The 22,823-nt window shown below is 30.6% G+C and overlaps 2 protein-coding genes across 3 annotated transcripts; one reads left to right on the top strand and one right to left on the bottom strand.

Annotated features, from left to right (window-relative positions):
- The first annotated feature begins 19,535 nt into the window (after window positions 1-19,535).
- On the top strand, window positions 19,536-21,552 carry LOC107949423 (probable protein phosphatase 2C 2). 2 transcript variants are annotated; one of them, XM_016884095.2, is made up of 3 exons: window positions 19,536-20,010; window positions 20,173-20,373; window positions 20,465-21,552. In XM_016884095.2, the coding sequence occupies exons 1-3, from the start codon at window positions 19,834-19,836 to the stop codon at window positions 21,269-21,271; spliced, it is 1,185 nt and encodes a 394-aa protein (XP_016739584.1). In that variant the 5' UTR covers window positions 19,536-19,833; the 3' UTR covers window positions 21,272-21,552. The 2 variants fall into 2 exon arrangements, with proteins under 2 accessions (XP_016739584.1, XP_016739585.1); XM_016884096.2 differs by lacking the exon at window positions 20,173-20,373 and having other exon boundaries at window positions 19,663-20,010.
- A 465-nt stretch (window positions 21,553-22,017) lies between these two features.
- On the bottom strand, window positions 22,018-22,765 carry LOC107949463 (ubiquitin-40S ribosomal protein S27a). Its single transcript, XM_016884120.2, has one exon. The coding sequence runs from the start codon at window positions 22,651-22,653 to the stop codon at window positions 22,183-22,185; it is 471 nt and encodes a 156-aa protein (XP_016739609.1). The 5' UTR covers window positions 22,654-22,765; the 3' UTR covers window positions 22,018-22,182.
- Between the last annotated feature and the right edge of the window lie 58 nt (window positions 22,766-22,823).

Genomic DNA, 22,823 nt, shown 5'->3' with positions numbered 1-22,823 from the left:
TACAAAAATAATCACTTATGTGTGGTTTAAATTATGTTTTGGTCACTAAACTTTAATTTGTTACATTTTGATCACTAATGTTATTGATTTGTAACATTTTAGTCACCACGTCGTTACTTGACGTTAAAAACATCATGGAAGTCTAGCATGCCACAAATGTTGGAAAAAAATCCGGTTTAAAAACTGTTTTTTGTCATAGTAGGAAATTAAAATTTTGAAAATCGAGCCTATTTGTGATATTTATAGCAATAAACTTTTCCTGAAAAGTACTTGTGCTTTGTGCGAAATAGATCTTAGATGTTTCCGATCTTTGACTTTGTGTTTTCGAAGCTCTCAAGTGAAATTTGAAGAAATCTAATTTGATAAGGTGAGAGATGATGAAGAGGGGAGCATTTTGGAGGTAAGTTTGGTTTGAAACATCACCGAACGACGGTGGCAATAGTTGGGCGACGATTAGGGTTGTAAAAGGAAAAGAAATAAAGAGAAAAGGAAAAGAAGAGATAAAAAGAAGAAATAAAAAAGAATAAAATAAAGTGGAAAACAAAAAGAAAAGTTCAAAAAAAAACTGTATAAAACCCATCTGATCCCAGGTGAAAAGGAAAGGGAAGGATAAGGGGAAATTGCGCCTTTAGTCCTTGGAGTCAACATTTAACGACACCAATTGTGCAATGTCAGACTTTTGTAACGTTTTTAACGACGAGTAATAACACAGTGACTAAAATGTTACAAATTTATAATATGAGCAAAACGTAACAAATTAAAATTTGGTGATCAAAATGTAATTTAAACTATACATAAGTAACTATTTTATAGTTTACCCAAAATTAAACTTTACTTGTTAAAGAAGTACAAGGAAGTTTTAAGATGAAACTTATAATTCACTTTAAGTTTACAACCTGTATGGAATATGTTCAAAAATTGATAAACACTTAGAGGTTATTTATGATAGGCTTAATGATAAATTTGGTCACTAATGTTTGTATATTTTGTCAAAATGACCCTAATTGTATTTTTAAGATTTTTTTTGCTATCAACCTTCGCTCTTTTTCTCAATCTCTTTTTTTCTAATAGATTTAATGAAAATAACGTTAAAAAAGTTAACGGGGATGATGTGGAATTTCATATGTGGAATATTTTTAATGAGATATAATTTATTACTTAGATAACCCAATAAGATAATTATATGTAGAAAATAAATAATAAAATAAATACGTTAAATTAAAAAAATAACTCTTAATTTAAAGTAAATAAACGTAATTATCTAAAAAAATTAACTCAGTAGAAAAAATTATCAATAAACAAACCTATGAAAGATTGAAACCTTTTCAAAGAAAAGAAAATTTGAAACCTTGAATTTTTTAATTAAATATATTATAAAAATAGATTGAAAAAAAAAAGAATAAAGGTTGACGATAAAATAAGGCTCAAAAATACAATTAGGGTCATTTTGACAAAACATACAAACGTTAGTGGCCAAATTTATCATTAAGATTTTATGATATTATTTTATCTTTTTATAAGCATTGAGAATTGGTGAAACTCGTAACCTTCGGGTTACGACTTTGATGGTGGAAAAAAATTAGTAAAAGTCGATACTTAGGATGAGTTTGGATAGACAGTGCGGTGTGGTGTATTTAACTTATTTTTTGTCTTACGTTACAGTATCAATACAATAACTAATCTTATCGCTGTCATTACTTTTACACTAATCACAAATAAACGTACCACTCATCTAAACTGAAAGTTAATAATCTTCTATTAAATGCGGCAAGGGATAGCTTTGCCATCAGTTCGTTAAAATTCCCACACGTCTTTCCATCTTTCCGTCTAACCTTTTACCATTCAAAACGTCAGCTAACGCTTTAATCAACCTAACGTGTAAACCGATTCCCCCGTGCATCCCCCACCACCATTGATGCAATATCTACCACTTCCACGCCTAGCTTCCAACCAAACATATCGAGGTTGTTCATTAAAAAAAGAAACATTCACCCAATTATGTGTAGGTTTGTTGATTTGGACATGCACAATTTATTGGTCACTTTCCATGTACTATTATTTCTCTACCTTGCTACAAACATTCACACTTGTCAAATAATAAGTTGAGTGAATGTTGAGGTTAGGTACAAATTTCATGATAATGCCCCCTTTTTTCTTTTTCCTTATATATACACAAAAGACAGCAAAGGTAAAGGATTGAGGAAAGCTGTATATTAAATTTATTGAAATGGAACTTCTTGCACCAATTAAATTACTTCAATTTTTTTCTCAATTTGATGATAATGTTGAATAAATAAATAGTAAGTTGCAAATGATTGTAATCTAGCCAATTTATGGAAATATTTTAACCATCTCAATCCCCCGCCCCCCTCTCTCTCTCTTTTGTCTAATAATGAATTTAATTGTTTTATTATAATTATTCTACTTTAATTTAAGATAATCTGACTTTCATATTTTTATAGGGTTAATTATAAAAAATAGTCACTTTTGTTTACCTCAAATTACATTTTAGTCACTTACGTTATTGTTTTATTATCAAGTAGTCATTCTATCATTCAACTCCCTAACGGCAGTCCTACGTGGCAATCCAAATGGATCTTAAATGACAACTTAGATGTCAAATTGCTGAGATGAAAATAGGTTTTTTAATTAAATAAATTTAATTTAGACTGCCACATAAGACATCCAAGTTGGCATTTAAAACTCATTTGGATTGCCACGTAGGACCGCCATTAGGGAGGTAACAAAGCTTAACGGTAGAGTGATCATTTCATAAAAAAACGATAACGTAAGTGATTAAAACGTAACATTTCAAACATAAATGACTTAAATATAATTTGAGACAAACAAAAATGACTATTTTTATGGTTTAACCTATTTTTATTTTTTATTAATATATGTTCAAATTGATAGCATTGTATTAACTGTCATTGTTAAAAACCATTAACACTTAACACTATTTCTATGAACTTACTAATGTTCAAGTTTTAATATAATAAAGAGAGTAAAGCTAGAATTAATCCTTTTTTCTTAAAATAAAAATGCTAGCAAATGCTACCGTTTGTCCTATAATAGTAAATCAAATCAATTAATCTTAATATTACCAACAAATATTAGGTGTAATGGTAAAATATATTATACACTCAATGCGAAATTAATTTTTTTTAAGGGGTTAAAATTAAATTGTATATTTTTACGATAATAAAAATGTAATTATGTCATTTTAATAACTTATATTTTTAAAGTTTTTGAAAGATTAACAATTTTATCATTATCAATTTATAATTTTATAAACTTAAATAGAAAATTTTCTATTTTAAAAGGATCGACCTGCCAACCCCTAAATTCGTCTATACTCTCAATAAAAAAAATTATAAAGTCAAATATTAAAAACATCTGGACCCTAAATATATTTGGTATTTAAGCAATTATAAAGTTAAGAAACACCAAGCCCTTATCCATGTCTCCCACGTCTTTCCATTCTTTATAACAACAACAGCTTTTGCTTTTGGGGTCAAATGCAAATTGGCCTTCAATTATCTAATAATATTTATGTCCAAATGCATTTCACCTTCATCCCCCGTGGTTAAAACCATCAGCAGGGGCAGTTATTATATTCCTTAAACCCATTATATATATATTCCTTTTGTTTCATAATCAAGAACACCTAATCATGTGGTTCGGTCTGAAGGCTTATTCTAGTTTAAAAATGAGTTTGGGTAAAAAATGAAATAGGCTTCATCTCAGGTAAATTTTTTTTGCCTGAACTTGACCCAATCTAAATTTACAAAAAAAATTTGTTACTTTTGGCTGCAATTTTGTTGTTGTTTTAGTGTCGTTTTACTATTATACTGCTATTATTTTGTTGTTGTTCTTTGAATATTATATAATTTTTATTTTATTATTAATTTTGCTACTATTTTAGATGTATTTGTTTGTTATAATAAATAATTTTTTAATTTATTTTCAATTTATTGAAAAACATTTATTTTTATACTTTTAATATATTTAATGTATTATATTTTTAAATTTTTTATATAAAAATAATAATATAAAAATTTAATACGGATGGATTGAACTTAACTTTTAACATTTTTATCTAGGTCGGGTTTAAGTAAAATTCAAACTCATTTTTAGACTAAGCCCGAACCCAGACCTAAAAACAGACCTAACCTTAACCGAACCATGATCACCTCTATGATCAATAAATTAATATTTTATGTTATACGAATTTAATATAAAAATTGTGTTTATATTATTTGGCGGGATAAAATATGCTTGTTTGGGAAGGACCAATCAAGAGGGTGATGTCCAATTTCCCAAAATGTTAGTGCTTTGGCTCGTTGGACCACCGAACCCCCCCCCCCCTCTCCCCCTTTCCCCCAATTAGCCTATTACTTGTTCTCCATTTACTTCTTTATATTTTTCACCTTCCAATGATTGTGGGTGTTAACTTTCTACGGTGTTATGTGGAGCTGACCCTAGATGGACCAATCTCATTACAGATTTAAACAACAACTAATAATGCACAATTATAGTATTTTTTGTTTTACCCTTTTTCATTTAAAAAAAAAGCACAAAAATGTAAACTATATTAAACCCAAACATTGTGCAACAGTTTCAATTTCAATCATTCTGTGTTTTCATATTTTATTTTTGAATTTATAATATTTTCAATTCGATTATTATAAGCATTTCAACAACTAAAATGAATAGTTAACTAAGAGATTTTTAGTCAATTTAGTTCTTATTTTGTTTATTAATCTTTCAAAAAGAATTAAATCGTTTTCCTTTAACGAAAATACTAATTAAAACATTAATTTTTTAATAATATTAGCTTAACAACTCGTCTATTTTTTATGTTAATATGACACTATTTATCTTATCGTGTTTAAAAATTTAACATTTTAAGCAATATTTTTATTAAAAAACAATAATTCATTTCATTTTCGAAAAGAAGAACCAGTGTCATTTATGTCAATATTTGGTGATGGTTTGATTAAATTTATGAGATTAAGATATTACAGTGTGGGGAACCTGACTATGGATAAGATTGATTCATAGAGCGAGGAGAAATAGATTCTTAAGACACAACGTATGCAATTGGTGCTGCTTTTTGGCAATATTTGATGTGATGAGACAGAAATTTTAAGATTAGGGGATTATCTCATCAATTACGCCAACTTGCCATATGTTTCATCTGCTAATCATTCATATTAAACTTAAGCAAAATGTTGTCAGCTTCAATGAAATAATAATTTGTATTTTTTTATGACTATGTTATTTATATATTTTATGTTTTTATTTTGGCCACAATATTTATTTTATTTTTAGTTACGTATTATTGTTTTGTGAAGTGAAATTATAGAAGACTACAATTTTGCAATTTGAGCCTCTCATTGCTAATTAGAAAATTTTGAGGATGGCGATGGTAACAAAATTAATGCTTTCAAATCGAATAATATAAAAATTGAATTTGAAAACATTTTAAAAGAAAAACACTGTCACAATAAAATAAGTTTATTTAAATTTGGGTCAACCCCAATGATATACTTGTTAAAAGAAATATTCTATATGTTATTTACGCTGAATTTGGTGTAAATACAGTTATTGTTATATTGTCGATTGAATCTTAGTTTAATTGATATGAGCATTGTTGTCAATGTAAGAAGATGTGAATTTAAGTGCGTTGAAGCGCATTATCCTTTTATTTATGGGTTGTTTTAATCATTGTCTCAAAAAGAGCAAATATAATCAAAACCTAAATAAGATTGTTTAAAAAAAAGTCCTCACTATACTAGCATGACGCATATGATGGGGATTTTATTTCTTAATACATGAAATATTTTATATATGTTATAAATTATTGATTGGTACCTCATTAAGTAGATTTTTTTTTTGATAAATTATAATAGGAGAGCAAAATCCTAACAGCAATGCGACTAGCGCGACTTTAATCCAAGTGTACATTTGGAACAATGAACACCCTGACCAGTAGGACAATACACGAGATTCATTAAATAGATTTAAATTTCAATTTTTTGATGATCTAATAATATATAATTTATAAATGCATAAAATATAAATCTTAAAAAATAAGCTGTCTAAGTAGCAAGGACAGAACTATGTTGATGGTGGGAAGGGGCATAACTAAAGTGACTTGATATCAATATAAATTACCTTGAGAAAAGTATAAAATAAAAATTACGATCAATAAAAAAACAGTTTGATTCAATCATTTGCTTCTTGTTGCATACTTTTATCTCCTAACTTTATCATCACAATATCGATATTTTAAAAAAGGTATCGAATACCAACAATAATCGGTTCAAGCCGTTAATTCAACTTTGCTCTTCTATCAAGGATATTAATTCAAGATTTAACTTTATTAAGTATCTTACATTTTCTTACTCCTTTTTCAACCATTATGAGGACATTTTGATGGATGAAAGCAATCCTCATTTGAATCTTTGATTGAACCCAGAATCTTTTGCATACTAGTACTACCTTGTCTCTTATGTATTTAAGAATGGCTGCACCCTAATGACCCTTGTCTCCACTTCTTGCCAACTCAAAGATGAAAATTGGATTGTTCATCTTACCTGTCTATCCTGATTATTAATCCCAAAATTTGTGTTCATAATTGAGAAGACCTATATTGTTAACCAGTTGCAAAGTCTTGAGTGGGTTTAGGTTGGATTTTTCAAAGATAACAACATTTCTAGCTTCTCATATCACCCATTCTCAAATCAGTACACGATCATTACAAAGTAGACAAAACTCTCTTTGAAAACTCATATTCCATAGGGAAGCAATTATGAGAAATCTTGTACAAAAATATATAATGAGGAGCTTCCTTAAGACCTTCCATTTTTTATCAAACTCGCTTTAGGTGTTTCTGATATGTGGATTTCACAGATAACATTTCACAGCACATATATAATATTTTTGCCTTCAAAGTCTTAATTATAATTACAGTCGATCCTGCAATAATTCTCCATATTTGTTTCGCAAGTAGCTGAGAGTTATTTACACTGTAAATAATGTCTATAGAATTGCACTGTATACAGTGGCTTTTTTACAACAATAATGTAAAAATAATAATTAATTACAAAAATAGGCCAGGTCAAAATTATTTACGAAAATCGATTGTTTTGAACAATTCCTGCCAATGCTGCCTGATACACTAGCAATACCACCATCATTTTCCCCTAATCATCAGCAAATCATTGATTTTAAAAAAAAAATTGGTGCCTCCACTATGTCAGGAAGCACCGATATATATATTTTCCAAGATATCCAAGAAAATACAGGTATACCTAAGAAGATACACCGGCACTAGCAAAAAAAAAATGATTGGAAATAAAAATATAGAAAAGTATAGTTAGATAGAGACTTTTAAAAGTTATTTCTTTTTTTTTTCTTTGTAATGATGCCAGTTCAACCAATTATTCCGAAGGTTGAAAAACTTCGGTCTAACTGTACTGTTCTATATTTTTATCAACTTTTTTTCTTTTTGTATCTTTGAAAACATTTAATCTTTTTCAACATTTGAGAATATTTAGTGTGAAAAAATAAAATAAAATAAAAAACACAATTTTTATGTGGAAACCTTTTTGGGAAAAAACCACGGGCATAGAAGAAGAAAATTCACTATGTCGAATTCGAATTATTACAAGAGAAATAAATTATGTCTATTTATAAGCTTGTGAAGCCATATTCTAGTAAGACTGAAACATCTTATTCTAATCAATATCAAATAGATAGAATTTAATAAGGTTTAAAAAAACCTTATTCTAAAATAAAATAAAAGAAGCGTAATTCTATATGGATTCTTCTTTTATTTTATTTTACCACTATATTTTATTTAAATAAGGATTCGGGTCACTTAATTCTAACAATCTCCACCTTGACACGAATTCTCAATGAACAAGTTCTTCATCGCGAACTCTCAACGAGCAAGTTCTCTACCTCTTCCATAAAACCTCTTAAGGGTTTAACGTCAACAATGAACACTAACCAAGTCTAAGCAATGCTCAAACTTGGTTATAGGAAGTGACTTAGTCATCATATCTGCAGGATTTTCATGAGTACTAATTTTGCTCACAACAATATCACCACGAGCAATAATATCACGAACAAAATGATACCGAACATCAATGTGTTTTGTTCTCTCATGAAAAATTTGATCTTTTGCAAGAAAGATGGTATTCTGACTGTCACAAAATACTGTGCTGATTTGAAGGTCTTTATTGAGTTCACTAAAGAGTCCATTTAACCAAATAGCTTCTTTACAAGCCTCAGTAATTGCCATGTACTCAGCTTCAGTGGTAGACAAAGCGACTATAGTTTGCAAAGTGGCTTTCCAACTGATTGTACAACCTCTGATTGTAAAGACATAACCTGTGAGAGATCTTATTCTATCAAGGTCTCCAGCTAAATCAGCATCAACATACCCAATAACTCCATCTCTAGTTCTTCCAAACTATAAGAAAACATCAGTAGTACCTCGTAAGAATCTTAAAATCCACTGAACTACTTTTCAGTGTTCTTTACCGGGATTCGCCATGTATCTGCTAACTGCACTGACTGCATATGATAAATCTGGACGTGAATAAACCATAGCATACATGAGAGATTCCACTGCACTAGAGTATGGAACATGTGACATGTACTCAATCTCATCATCTGATTGTGGAGACAAAGTCGATGAAAGTCTAAAATAGGCTACTAAAGGAGTATTAACAGGCTTAGCACTCTGCATATTGAACATGCAAAGAACTTTCTCAATGTACCCCTTCTGAATTAGGTACAATTTACTTTCTTTTTTATTTTTGAGAATCTCCATACCAAGTATCTTCTTTGCTGGTTCTAAATCTTTTATCTCAAATTCTTCACTTAGTTGGGCTTTGACCTTTCTTATCTCTCTTTTATCTTTTACTGCTATCAACATGTCATCAACATAAAGAAGTAGATACATAAAAGAACCATCACTGTTTTTCTTAAAGTAAATACAACTGTAAAAAACTACTTCTTTTGAAATCATAAAAAGTCATAAAGGAATCAAACCTCTTATACCACTGTCTTGGTGACTGTTTCAAACCGTAAAGGGACTTTTTCAGCAAGCAAACATAGTCTTTTTTTTCTAAGACTGTAAAACCCTTTAGTTGTTGCATGTAAATATCTTTCTCAAGTTCTCCATGCAAAAATGAAGTTTTTTACATCTAACTGCTTAAGCTCCAAATCATGCATAACCACAATACAAAGCAAAGCTCAAATCGAACTATGCTTAACAACTGGGGAGAACACATCTGTGAAGTCCATTCTTGGAATTTGACTGTAACCCTTTGCAACAAACCTTGCTTTATATCTGGGTTCTTCAACTCCTAGAGTCCCTTCTTTCTTTTTAAACACCCATTTACAACAAACAACCTTTTTACCTTTAAGAAGTTTCACAAGATCTCGTGTTTTATTTTTGTGGAGTGATTCCATCTCCTATTGAATAGCAAACATCCACTTTTCTAAGTCTTCACAGCTAACCGCCTCAGAATAATTAGATGGCTCTTGATTCGCATCTATATCTTCAGCCACATTTAAAGCATAAACAACTAGGTCAGCCTCAGTATATTTCTTTGGAGGTTTAATTTCTCTTCTAGTTCTATTTTTGAAGATAGAGTAATGTGGTGAATAAGTAACTTTATTCTCAATTTTTGTACTGGCTTGATGAGTCGACTCTGTATTAATCTGATGCTCCACCTGCTTTTAATTTTCTTTATTGGAAGAATCTTTAAGAGATAAATTAGGTAGCATAGCAGTTTCATAAAAAACAACATCTCTGCTAATCACAACTTTTCTATTTTCAGGACACCATAACTTATACCATTTTGCACCAGTTTTATAACCAAGAAAAACACATTTAATTGATCTTGGTTCCAATTTTCTATTATCAACATGAGCATACACAGGACACCCAAAGATCTTTAAATCAGAATAATTAGCAGGATTACCAGACCATTCCTCTTGTAGAGTCTTTTTCTCAATGGCAACGGATGGGGATCGGTTGATCAAAAAATATGCAGTAGAGGCTGCTTCGGCCCAAAACGACTTTGGTAAGTTATCATTTGACAACATACATCGAACCTTCTCCATAATCGTTCTGTTCATTTGTTCTGCAACGCCATTTTGCTGTGGAGTATGGCGAACTGTCAAGTGTCTCACGATCCCTTCTAACTTGCACAATCTATTAAACTCATCAGAACAGAACTCTAAGCCATTGTCTGTACGGAGGTATTTTATTTGTTTTTCTGTCTGTTTTTCAATCATAATTTTTCAAGACTTAAATGCGGAAAACACATTGTTTTTTTGCTTTAAGAAGAATGCCCAAACTTTTATGGAAAAATTATCAATAAAGGTTAGCATATAATTAGCTCTACCTCTCGAAGGCACTTTGGATGGCCCCACAGATCAGAATTGTAACACCCCCTAACCCCAAACCGTTACCGGAACGAGGTTGTGAGGCATTACCGGATATATTAGGCAACTTACGAATAATTTACAATTAATATAACTTTCATAGTATAATATAATAATTAAGTCCCTATCTTGAACTCTCGAAGTTCAAACACGTATTAAAAGTAGAACGGGACTTGTTCAAGTATTCCAAATTTTTTTATAAAAATTTCGGCAGCATTTCTGCTTATTTTTACCTAAACTTCCTGCAAATTCAAACCAAAACAACCAACACCAATATTTCACATTCATATACTAATATTTATATTATAAACAAAATTTTAATTTAATAACTATCATAGCATCATTCAAAATTGATTAAAAACTTCATTCATTTAACAACTTAATGTTCATGTATCAAAATATCATGTACTTTCCTTACCATTTCATTTAACCATCTAAATTTTATAATTCATCCTTCACTACCCAAATTAATATACATATTCAAGTGACTAAATAACACCTATGTACATGCCACCTTTACCCAAAAGAAAAATATATATCACCAAGTTTGTGTTGGAGTCGGGATTGTTCTGGATGCTGAGCCGAGACACTTGACTTCTACTAACCTGCGCACGGAAACAACCGTACGCTGAGTATGGATATACTCAGTGGTATTACTATAACTCAAGACTATTTAACATTAATAAATTACAAACATCAACCATAAATTCTATAATTATTTAAACTACTTTTATATATAATTATTTTACTTCATAAATCTTAAATTCATAATTCATTTTTCTCATACTAACTCAATTCATAATTTAGTTCATACATTCTTTCTCGTACTTTTCAATAGTACTAAAACAAATAATCTCATTTTCAAAATTTCATTTCAATTATTTACCCTATTAACAAAGCTCGGACTATGACAGATACGCGGATTTCCACCCAAACACACCAGAATATCCAACCCAAACACACCCGGAATATTGTAAATCCTCCATAACACACCGGTATAATATATCCTCCCAAACACACCAATAAGGCATTAAATGCCTATTCGGATAAACCGAAGTATATAATAACAGAAACATCTTCTCGGCCGAACTACAATCTCTTCATCACATCACAAATCCAATGGCATGCCATTTGTATCGTATCTAGTCTGACAAGTTAATAGGGTATTATTTTACTTTTTCTAATTTCAATTTAATTTACACAAAAATTTTCAATACTCATTCAATTCAAATATCTATTATCTTAATTCATATACAAATTAATTTTCACACAAGTGTATACCATCAACACCATACAATTGTCACCATTTATTTATTTTTCAATCAATACACTTTTCAAATAATCACATACTTACCTCAAACCTTACTTACCATACATAACAATTAAAATTTCAGCAATCAATAATAATTAAAATTTGAATTATAGTAATACACACCGTAATTCTCCAGTTTTAGTCCTCGATGACTTTCTCCTTTCCTTTCGATGCTGATGCTTCAGGTTCTTTATTGGCTACGAAAATAATAGTAATTTACATTATTATTTACAGCACTAATTATAATAAATAATTAAATTTCTAAATAACTCCTCCCTTATTCCCAATTTAATCCTAACTAAACTTAATTATTTTCTTAATCCAATTCACTCTCTTTTTCTATTCAAATTTTGTCTAAACTTATATTTAACTATAAAATTTCCAGCATATTTCCCTAATTTCGAAATTTCTTCAATTTAGTCCCTACAACATAAAACTTATAGCCTACTTTACAATTTAATCCCTTAATCAATTCTAACTTAGAATTCATTCAATTAAATCCCTAATTCCATAATTTTTCCAACATGAACCCTACTTGGAAACATATGAACTCTTGAACTATCAACTTAATTTCATCAAAATCTTGTTTCAAAGCTCCTAAAACATCAAAATTAAGAGAAAAGGACTTAATTGACTTACCTTTTAAAGCTTCAAACCTTAAAACCCTAGTTTTTCCTTTCCCTTTTCTTTCTTTCTTTTTCTTTCCCTGTTTCGAAATGCTTCTGTTTTGTTTCTTCTTTGTTTCTTTTGTCTTTCTTTTATTCTTTTATTATTTCATTTATTTTACTTATTTATTTTATCATTTAACTAATATATATTATTATTAATTTAATAACAATATAATTAATACATTTGTATACATGTATCTTTGTACATTTGTACACTATTATTACCATCCATTTGTCTTTCTTTTATTTATTTAACAAATAAAAATCTTATAATATTAATATTTAATTAATAAATATCTTTAACTTAAAATTTAAGTAAATACATAATTATAATACAAATGTATATATTCATATTATTACAAATGTCATTATTTAATTTGTTTTTCATACCAAAAATCTTATAATTTAATTATTTAATTAACAAATATCTTTATACTTAAATTATAAGTAATTAAATATTTAAATTACAAATGTACCCATACAATTCTTACACATGTATATTTTATTACCATACAATTGTCTTCTATTTAATTTATTTATAATATATTATCAATTAAATAATCATAACAATTTAATATAAAACCATAATAATAATCATTATAATATATAAAACCTAAAAAAATATTTGATTTTATTTCACCAATATGCCAACTCATTTGTAGTCAATGGCTTAATTGCCATTTTAATCCTTTTTATTTTCTATTGCTTTATAATTAAACTTTTACCCTTTATTCAATTTAATCCTTTTTATTACTTACTATAAATTAAGCTAAATTCACTTAATTAGATCCTAATTAGACACACCACTAGGCTCATAAATATTTTTAATAATTATTTTCGAACTTATTTCACTAAGACGGAGGCCCTATAACTCACTTTTCCGGTGCCCGTGAATTTCAGGTAATTACAAGAATAAATATACTCCAACGTTCCCTTTGTGTTGTGGATTCCTCTGGTGAATCGAACTCTCTTTTGCTTCCCAAAAACACAATACTCACTGAAATTCAGTTTGCAAATTCTTTGCCCATCAAGAAGTCCTCTTTTGCTCAATTCTGTCATGCTATTCTCACTCATATGCCCTAGGCGCATATGCCAAAGTTTAGTAATATTATCATCTGACAAGGAAGAGGAAGCAACAGCTGCATCACTAGTAACAGTAGAACCTTGCAAAACATATAAGTTGGCAGTCTTTCTCTGCCCTTTCATCACAACAAGGGAACCTTTGGAAAATTTTAAAACCTCACTTTCAGCTGTGTATCTACACCCTTTTAAATCAAGAGTACTCAACGAAATCAAATTTCTTTTCAATTCTAAAACATGTCGTACGTCACTAAGTGTTCTGACAGCTCCATCAGACATCTTAACTTTAATTGTTCCAACACTTGCGACTTTACATGAAGCATTATTTCCCATCAAAACAACACCTTCAGACACTGTTTCGTAAGTTGTAAACCAATCCCAATTGGGACTCATGTGGAAGGTGCAGCCTGAATTAAGTATCCACTCCTCGCTCACTTTAGAATTGTTAATTGAAGCAACTAGAAGTTCACCATTGCTATAATCTTCTACAACATCAGCTTCACCGAAATTTTCTGGTTGTTTTCCCTTTTGATTCGCAGCCTCCCTTTTAATCTTGTTCTGTAGCTTATAGCACTCAGATTTAATGTGCCATTTCTTCTTGCAGAAGTTACAAGTTTTACCTCTGTTTGAAGACTTTGATCTACCTTTAGATTTATCGTGAAGATTCTGTTCCTGTGTCCTTCCACGATCATCATCAGCATTCTGATCTTGTCTCCCACGAACAATGAGACCCTCTCCTTGAGAGTCGGGTTTAACCACAAGATGCTTCATCTTATCATACGAGGTCAAAGAATCATAAACCTCATCAACTGTGAGAGACTCGCGGCTATATAAAATCATGTCTCTAAAGGTTGAATAAGACGGGGGCAACGAGCAAAGTAGATCAATCCTAGATCTTCCTTATCATACTGAACCTCCATGGCCTCCAAGTTTGAGAGAATTTCTTTAAACACTGTCAAGTGTTTGTGTACAGACGCACCTTTCTCCAAACGATGAGCATAAAGACGTTGCTTCATATGCAACTTGCTTGTTAGAGTTTTCGACATACATATTTATTCTAGCCTCTTCCATAATGCAGCAACGATCTTCTCTTTCATCACATCCTGCAAAATTTCGTTGGACAAATGCAGATATAATTGTGTTAATGCCTTTCGATCCTTACGCTTCTTCTCTTCATCTATTAATGTCGAAGGCATCTTATCTATACCTAGCAGGGCATCTTCTAGATCCATCTGCGCAAGAACTGCTTGCATCTTAATCTGCCATAATGCAAATCTGGTGTTGCGATCCAACAGCGGAATTTCATACTTCAAAGACGCCATTACCGTGATCGAGATGAATAACCTAGAAGCTCGGATACCAATTTGTGAAAAAATAAAATAAAATAAAATAAAGAACATGCAAATTTTTACATGGAAACCCTTTCGGGAAAATCCATAGGCAGAGGAGAAAAAAATTCACTATGTCGAATTCGAATTATTACAAAAGGAATAGACTATATCTATTTATAGGTTTGTGAAGCCATATTCTATTAAGACTGAAACCTAATCAATATCAAATAGATAGAATTTAATAAGGTTTAAAAAATATTATTCTAAAATAAAATAAAAGAAGTGTAATTCTATATGGGTTCTTCTTTTATTTTATTTTACCACTGTATTTTATTTAAATAAGGATTCTAGTCACTTAATTCTAACATTTAATTTTCTCAACATTTGAAAATTAGAGAAGAGAAGCAAAGTAGAGATGACAACAAAAAGTGAAGACCCAAAATTTTTAGTTTTGATTTCAAAAAATGAAGGAAACAATTTTGCAAGTGAATTTGAAATTTTTACTACTCTTCTTTTTCTAGGGCTATTTTTTAACTTTAGCTTCTTCTTTTTTATTTCCAGTCAATTTTTTTATTTTCCCTGATGCTGTACGACACACCAACAATGCTATTAAATTTTTTTCTTGGTATAGCCTATTTTCTTAAGTATTTTGGAAAAAAATATATATATCGGGGCCATTTGACACAGTAGCGATATCAATTATTTTTTTAAAAACCAATGATTGGCTGATAATTGGAAAAAAATGAGGGTGATGTTACCAATGTATTAAGCGGTACCTATAAAAACTATTCAAGAAAAATTATTTTTGTAAATAATTTTTACCCTAACCTATTTTTGTAATTATTTTTATATTATTACCGTAAAAAAGCCAAATACATAAAGGAAACGCGGTAAGAAAATAATTTCCAACATGTACTTTTCAGCAATTGGTTGTACCTTGTACATCGCTGTGGCCATCTATTTTTATATTGGTGCATTGTTTCTTGTTAAATTCAATGTCAACGCACGTGAAAAATGAAGTTATTAATACGGTTAATATGTTATTTGATATATAATTTTAATTTTAATGTTCAATTTGATACCTAAATTTTTTATCTCAGTTTTGTACTTAATTTTTTTTAATATTCATGTTGGTATTTGAATTTTTTTCAATTTGATACTTGAAGTTTTTCTTTTGTCCTAATTTGATACATGAGTTTGACTTCAATATTCAATTTAATACTTAAGTTTTTTCTTTGTTCCAATTAAGTACCTATGTTTTTTTTCATAGAGCACTGTGTCGAACATTCATTAAGCCACATAATGTTGTTTGGTCTTTGATATCAAATTGAACATTAAAACAAAACTGTTGTATCAAATAATAATAGTAATAATAATAAAACAAAGGCTTAATGCACACTTTAGTCCTTGAAGTACATCTCTTTTCTCACTTTGGTATGTAAAATTTTTTTAAGCCCACTTTAGTCCTTAACATTATTGGACATTCCTAATTTAGTCTAGGATACCCAACCAATCATATATTGCCATGTGTCATATGATGACCTCACAATGACATCATTATATGAAAAACCCTAATAGATACTTAAAAATTTAAAAAAAATTATAAGAACAATAAAAAAATTAGTAAAATTTACTAAATTTTTTTAAAATAAAAATATTAGATATTTTAATATTTTTAAAATTTTATAAATCACAATTACTAAGCTTAGACATTAGATCGTTGTCTTTTGGAAGAATACCGCCTACAATAATTATTTTATAATTCAATCAATCAAAATTTATAATTGGTAGATCTTTTTAGATATGAATTTGGATAATTTTTTTTCAAATTATTTAAATAATAAAAATAATATTATTTTAATCAAATAATAATTGAAATAATATTTTTAATTATTCCAAATTTTCTTTTACTATCTAAAGAACAAAATCTTAAAAATTATTGTCGAGTGTTTGATCATTCTAAAGAACTTTGGTAAAAATAAAAAGAGCATGTCCAAACATTAAATATGTTGCCAAAAACACTGATGAAGTACTAAAAAATAATGTATTTTAAAATATTAATAATTTGATATAAAAAATTATCAATTTTCATTAAAATATTTTAAATATAGTTTTTATAAAAATTGATTGTATTACTATATACAATTTTTATATTAAATTTTTAATATTTTAAATGTAATTAGCGAATGTATACTTTATTTCAAGACATAACAGTTATTACTATTTTGAATAATTTTAATATTATTTTTCAATCTTTTATGATCTCTAATAATTTTGTATATATTTTTTACAATATTTACAATATCTAATAATTTTTTTATAATTCTTGGATTTTTAGTAATAAATTTTATTATTTAAAAAAAAATTCTAACATATTTTAATTTTTTAAATTATAATTTTATTTATATATTTTTTAATTTTTTTTTGTAACTGATAATGTTTACGTGACAATTTATGGATGGTTAGATATTTCAGTCGGTTTCTTTTAACTTCTAAATGATTCAACCTGCTACTTCTGATAAAATTAGAGATTAAAATAGAAACATGTAATAATATTAGTGACTGAAATCTAAAAAAACCTTGAAAACCAAGGTGAAAAAAATGATATATTTCAGGGATTAAAGTGTGAATTAAATCTGAAACAAAGGTTGCCGGCTGTAAACGCGTGGTACTTCAAATTAACCGTACGGTAAAGAAACTTCATGATGGAAAAGGCTAAAGCTTCAATATTCCAGAAATATCTGGACCGTCCAAAAACCAACGGGTCCCACTGATACTGACAAGACGGTGTCGATGCAGTTATGATGATGATCTTGGATTTCAGTTTGCTTGGACTCTTTGTAATTATCAGTTCGGCTATCTCTCCTAGATTCCATTCATATAGGATGAGATTTTCAGTATATGAATTACTCCTATTTACTTTAAATTATTATTTAATAATAAATATTCTTTTTATTTTAGATTGAATTGTAAATATATAATTATAAATATGATTAGCCAATTGAGTCTTAGTTCGATTGACATGAGCATTATTGTCAATGTAAGAAGATATGAGTTTGAGTGCGCTAAAGCAAATTATTCTCCTATTTATAGGTTAGGGAGGAGCTACGAGTAGTTCTAGACATTATATTAAAAAGAACAAATATAAAAGGGTGTTTGATGAGCAGAGTTTTGAGTCCTTTTTAGTTGATTTAGGCATAAATGAATGATTGAGTAGTCAAATCATTTAATTGTAGTGTTTGGTGAATGGATGTTTATAATAGCTCGTTGAGCTAAAACCTCCAAAACAAAAAGCATAAGGATGGACAACGTTTTTTACCACTGATTGGGAATGAGATATGTAGAATGACATATTTAACCATGTTTGCTAAAAAAATACTCATTTTGCCACATGTTCTTATTTGTGGCATGTCCCTATTTATCATTTTATACATATCAACTTTCAGTTATCTGTTAAGTTTTACTAAATACTTTTAAATAAACAGTTAATAGAATGAGTTGGTCAAACCAGTTATTGCAATAAGCAATTAGCTATCAGCCAATTGCCAAACAGGATCATAATCAAAATCTATAATAAAATTATTTAAAAAATATATAAATATGACTAAAAATTTTAATAATTTTATATTTTTATTTAATCTCTCCAAAACTTATAATTACATTTAGACTCCTTTAAAAAATTTCAAAATTGCTCCTAATATTTTAGAGAATAACTTTAATAGTAATGCTTTCTTAGGTGTTGATGTTGTTGTACAAGTATTTTTGTTCAAATTATGCTAATTTATTATTATCACATACGATAATAAATAATTAAGGTTAATTTAATTAAAATTTAAAGAAATACCATTACTTTCGTTTGATAAATTAATATATATAATTGAACGAAAATAACGTTAACTGTTACTTATTTTTCATTCTAAGCCCACCAATGCTTTCCTTAATCAAAGTGGTCAAGCTGTGGAAGCTACGCGAAGGATGAATCAGTCATTTTCCAACGAAGCTACGTCTTCCGCCATATAATCAGTACACGTAATTATTGGACAAATATTTATCTCACGTAATTTATTCATGCATTGTTATCACAATTTTATATGGTACATTTTCCAATTAAAAATTAAAAATAAATTAGATATTTATAAAAAAAAACCAAACAAAAATGTTGTTGTAATAATTTTATTTTGTAAGTAAAAGGGTATTTTAGTCTTGATGATGTTTGGTTGGTTGGTGCCATTAATTTAATTAAGAGCTTAAATATAATATTAAAAATTAAAAAATAATTAATGAAAATATATAATTACGTATATAATTAATAAAAGATTTATGAAGATATGGAAATCCAAAATTGATATAAATTAATGATTAAGACCTAAAAATATTCATTTCTTTTCTCCTAAAATATGATAGAAATAAAATAAAATTGACTGATTATTTCAAAATTTAAAATAAATCAGATTTTTAATTAAAAAAAATGAATTCATATCTGTTTAAAGTTAGATAAGATTCGAATTAACTTTGACTCGAAAATTACAATTATAAAAAGAGAGAGAGAGAGAGAGAGAGGTGGGGTGTGATGTGGGAGTGACGCGTGGACGTGAAAAACCAAAAGGAGGATCACGTGTCCGTCAAGGCAAAGCTACTTTTTGGGTGCGTGGGTGACAACGGATCCATTCCACACAATATCAAAAGGTTATTACCACTTACACGTGTTGACCAAACCCCCCATTTCTTTTAACCCGTTTTCCCAATTCCCGGTTCGTTCCTCTTTCTCCCCCTTCCTTTTATATACCAATTCAACCCCCCATTACTTAATTCATTTTCTCGCCAATCCAAAAAAAAAAAAAAACAGTTACAGATCGCTAGAACAAGAAAAAATCTAAATCGAGTTCGAAGAGTTGCAGCTTTGTTGAGGCGGTTGTTTTTGTGTGTGTGTTTGGGTTATGGTAATTGTCTGAAGAGAAACAAAACAAAGATGGTAGCGGAAGCTGAGGTTGTTTGTCAACAAAGGGTGCCGGTGTTAGATGTTCCATATTTTGGTAAAGGAAGTAACATCGAGGAGATTGATGAAATTGTTGCGATTTCATCGCCGGTTTCTTCACCCAAGCTCGGAAAAGTTGGCCTTCCCGCCGATTTACCCACACCTCAACTGGTTAGTCTTTCTCTTTCCGTTTCCCCCCCTCTTTTTTTAATGTTTGTAAAGATCCTGAATTTTAAACATTAGATTTGTGTGGTTGATGAGTAGGATTTGGTATGGTTGAGATTTAAACTAGAGAGCATATGATTTTAATTTTAAGAGTGATTGGTATTTCAGGATGTGAAATCTGTGGAAAAAATCACAGATCCGAGTATTGAAACTACTACGGTGGTGCAATTTGTTCCGGACATTCGTTCAGGTAGTTTTGCTGATATTGGACCTAGGAGATACATGGAAGATGAACATATTAGAATTGATGATCTATCTTCGCATTTGGGTCCCCTTTTCAAGTTCCCTAAGCCTAGTGCTTTTTATGGGGTAATAATTGCAATCTTGGCTTTGTGTTTTGCTGCTACTGCCTGCTTGAATTTGATATGATTTTGTAAATTAATTTAGGGTTTTTTTTCAGGTGCTTGATGGTCATGGAGGTCCTGAAGCAGCTGCTTATGTAAGGAAACATGCTCTTAGATTCTTTTTCGAAGATGTCGATTTTCCTCGGACTTGTGAATTTGATGATGTTTTCATGGAAGGGGTTGAGAATTCCCTTAGTAAATCGTTTCTTCTTGCTGATCTTGCTCTTGCTGATGATTGTACTGTGAATAGCTCTTCGGGCACTACAGCTCTTGTTGCTATGATATTTGGAAGGCATCTAATGGTGGCTAATGCTGGTGATTGCCGAGCAGTGCTATGCCGAAAAGGGGAAGCAGTCGATATGTCTGAAGATCACAGACCTATATATCCATCAGAACGGGGGAGAGTAGAAGATCTGGGTGGGTTTATAGATGATGGGTATCTCAATGGCGTTCTATCGGTTTCCAGAGCCTTGGGGGATTGGGACATGAAGTTCCCCAAGGGTTCTTCGTCGCCTCTCATTGCAGAGCCAGAGTTTCGACAGGTGGTTCTAACAGAAGACGATGAATTCCTCATCATTGGGTGTGATGGGATTTGGGATGTTATGTCGAGTCAGCATGCAGTTAGCATAGTTCGAAAAGGATTACGGCGGCACAATGATCCCGAACAATGCGCTAGAGACCTCGTGATGGAGGCCTTACGTTGCAACACATTCGATAATCTCACCGTGATTGTTGTATGCTTTTCTTCACCCGATCACCTGGAACAATCATCTCCTAGGCCAAGAAGATTAAGGTGTTGCAGCTTATCAGCAGAAGCCCTGTGTAGCTTGCGGAGTTTATTGGATGCCAATGCCAAGTGGTGAATGTAAATAGGATTTGAAAGTTCAATAGGGTTTACATTATTATCATTACTGTTTTCGGCTGCTTCAGTTAGAGCTACAAAAAAAAAAAAAAGCAGCTAGAAGTTTTGCAGGGGATGTTTTTGTGGTGGATTATGGGCAGATGTACACAGAGGATGGTGGTGTAGAGATGCTATCATTTATGGATTCTTTTTTTCCTTAAAATCCAGGGTGGTTGCCCTTGTTCATTCGTGAGATTGTATGTACATATTATCGTCAATAAAGGTCTCAAGTTTTGATTTTTACATGCTACTGCATCATCTTTCCTCATCATAAACAGACAAGCACGGGTTGAAGTACTATGAAACTTAAAATTTTTTTCTACTCACAGAACAATTTCATAGAAACACCAAAGATTGCAGACCATGCATGTTCATGCATGTTAACAATTTCCATAGCGCGCTTTTATCAAATTATTCCCATCCATTGACATTCAACAAGCACATGTTTACTGGAAGTTGAAATTGTCATGACTGAGTTTTACCCTGAAAACTCATATATGCTTTACATACCATATCATCAATCCAACCATTATGCAATCAGAAGCATCTTCATTGACATACAACTTAAAAACCCAACATGAAGACACAGGTCTAATCCAATGCTGGGTTTAAATTTTCTAAAAACTGGGAATTGGAAATGAACACAGAACAACATAACATGAGCAAAGAAAGATCACCAAATCAACAATCATCAACCAAACAATAATCTGTAAAATGCCCTTACTTAGATTCAGAAAAGCTAAAATTGATAATCATATCCCAAGTATCGTAACATGATAAAACATAATAAAAAATTAAACAGTCGAACGATAATTGGAAATTAAAATCCCGTCTCTCATACTAACAAAAGATCGACAAGCTAAAGATGGAAACTCAATCGCCACCAGCCTTTTGGTAAACATAAGTGAGTCCACACTTACCGCAATAGTGCCTATCAAAATGGTTAGCCATGAAAGTGCCAGCCCCACACTCAGCATTGGGGCACTCTTTCCTCAGCCTCTGAACCTTGCCGGATTCATCGACCTTGTAGAACTGGAGCACGGCGAGCTTGACCTTCTTCTTCTTGTGCTTGATCTTCTTAGGCTTGGTGTAGGTCTTCTTCTTCCTCTTCTTGGCGCCACCCCTGAGACGGAGAACAAGGTGGAGAGTGGATTCCTTTTGGATGTTGTAGTCGGCTAGGGTGCGGCCATCTTCGAGTTGCTTACCGGCGAAGATGAGGCGTTGTTGGTCCGGGGGGATGCCTTCTTTGTCTTGGATCTTGGCTTTGACATTGTCGATGGTGTCGGAAGACTCGACCTCTAGGGTTATGGTCTTCCCCGTTAGGGTTTTCACGAAGATCTGCATTCTTAGTGGCTACGGTTTGCCTCAGCTGAAGAAGCAGCGGAAAATGGGTTATTGAAGGTGTCGGCTAGGGCTTTTTTATGAGAGAAAGAGTGGGTTTTATACTGTCACAATGCACAGATTCATTTCGATCAAATTCTATTATTAGTCCCTGTACTACGAATAAGTTATGA

Source organism: Gossypium hirsutum, chromosome A08 (genome assembly GCF_007990345.1).
Source record: "Gossypium hirsutum isolate 1008001.06 chromosome A08, Gossypium_hirsutum_v2.1, whole genome shotgun sequence".
Taxonomy (NCBI): domain Eukaryota; kingdom Viridiplantae; phylum Streptophyta; class Magnoliopsida; order Malvales; family Malvaceae; genus Gossypium; species Gossypium hirsutum.
This window is presented reverse-complemented; position numbering and strand designations above follow the sequence as displayed.

What these genes read in the sequence shown, in the direction of transcription:
- LOC107949423 (XM_016884095.2), top strand. Translation starts at nt 19,834, where the DNA reads ATGGTAGCGGAAGCTGAGGTTGTTTGTCAACAAAGGGTGCCGGTGTTA. An exon ending in ATTTACCCACACCTCAACTG is followed by an intron (nt 20,011 to 20,172) that starts GTTAGTCTTTCT and finishes TTGGTATTTCAG; the next exon opens with GATGTGAAATCTGTGGAAAA. An exon ending in AGCCTAGTGCTTTTTATGGG is followed by an intron (nt 20,374 to 20,464) that starts GTAATAATTGCA and finishes GTTTTTTTTCAG; the next exon opens with GTGCTTGATGGTCATGGAGG.
- LOC107949463 (XM_016884120.2), bottom strand. Translation starts at nt 22,653, where the DNA reads ATGCAGATCTTCGTGAAAACCCTAACGGGGAAGACCATAACCCTAGAG.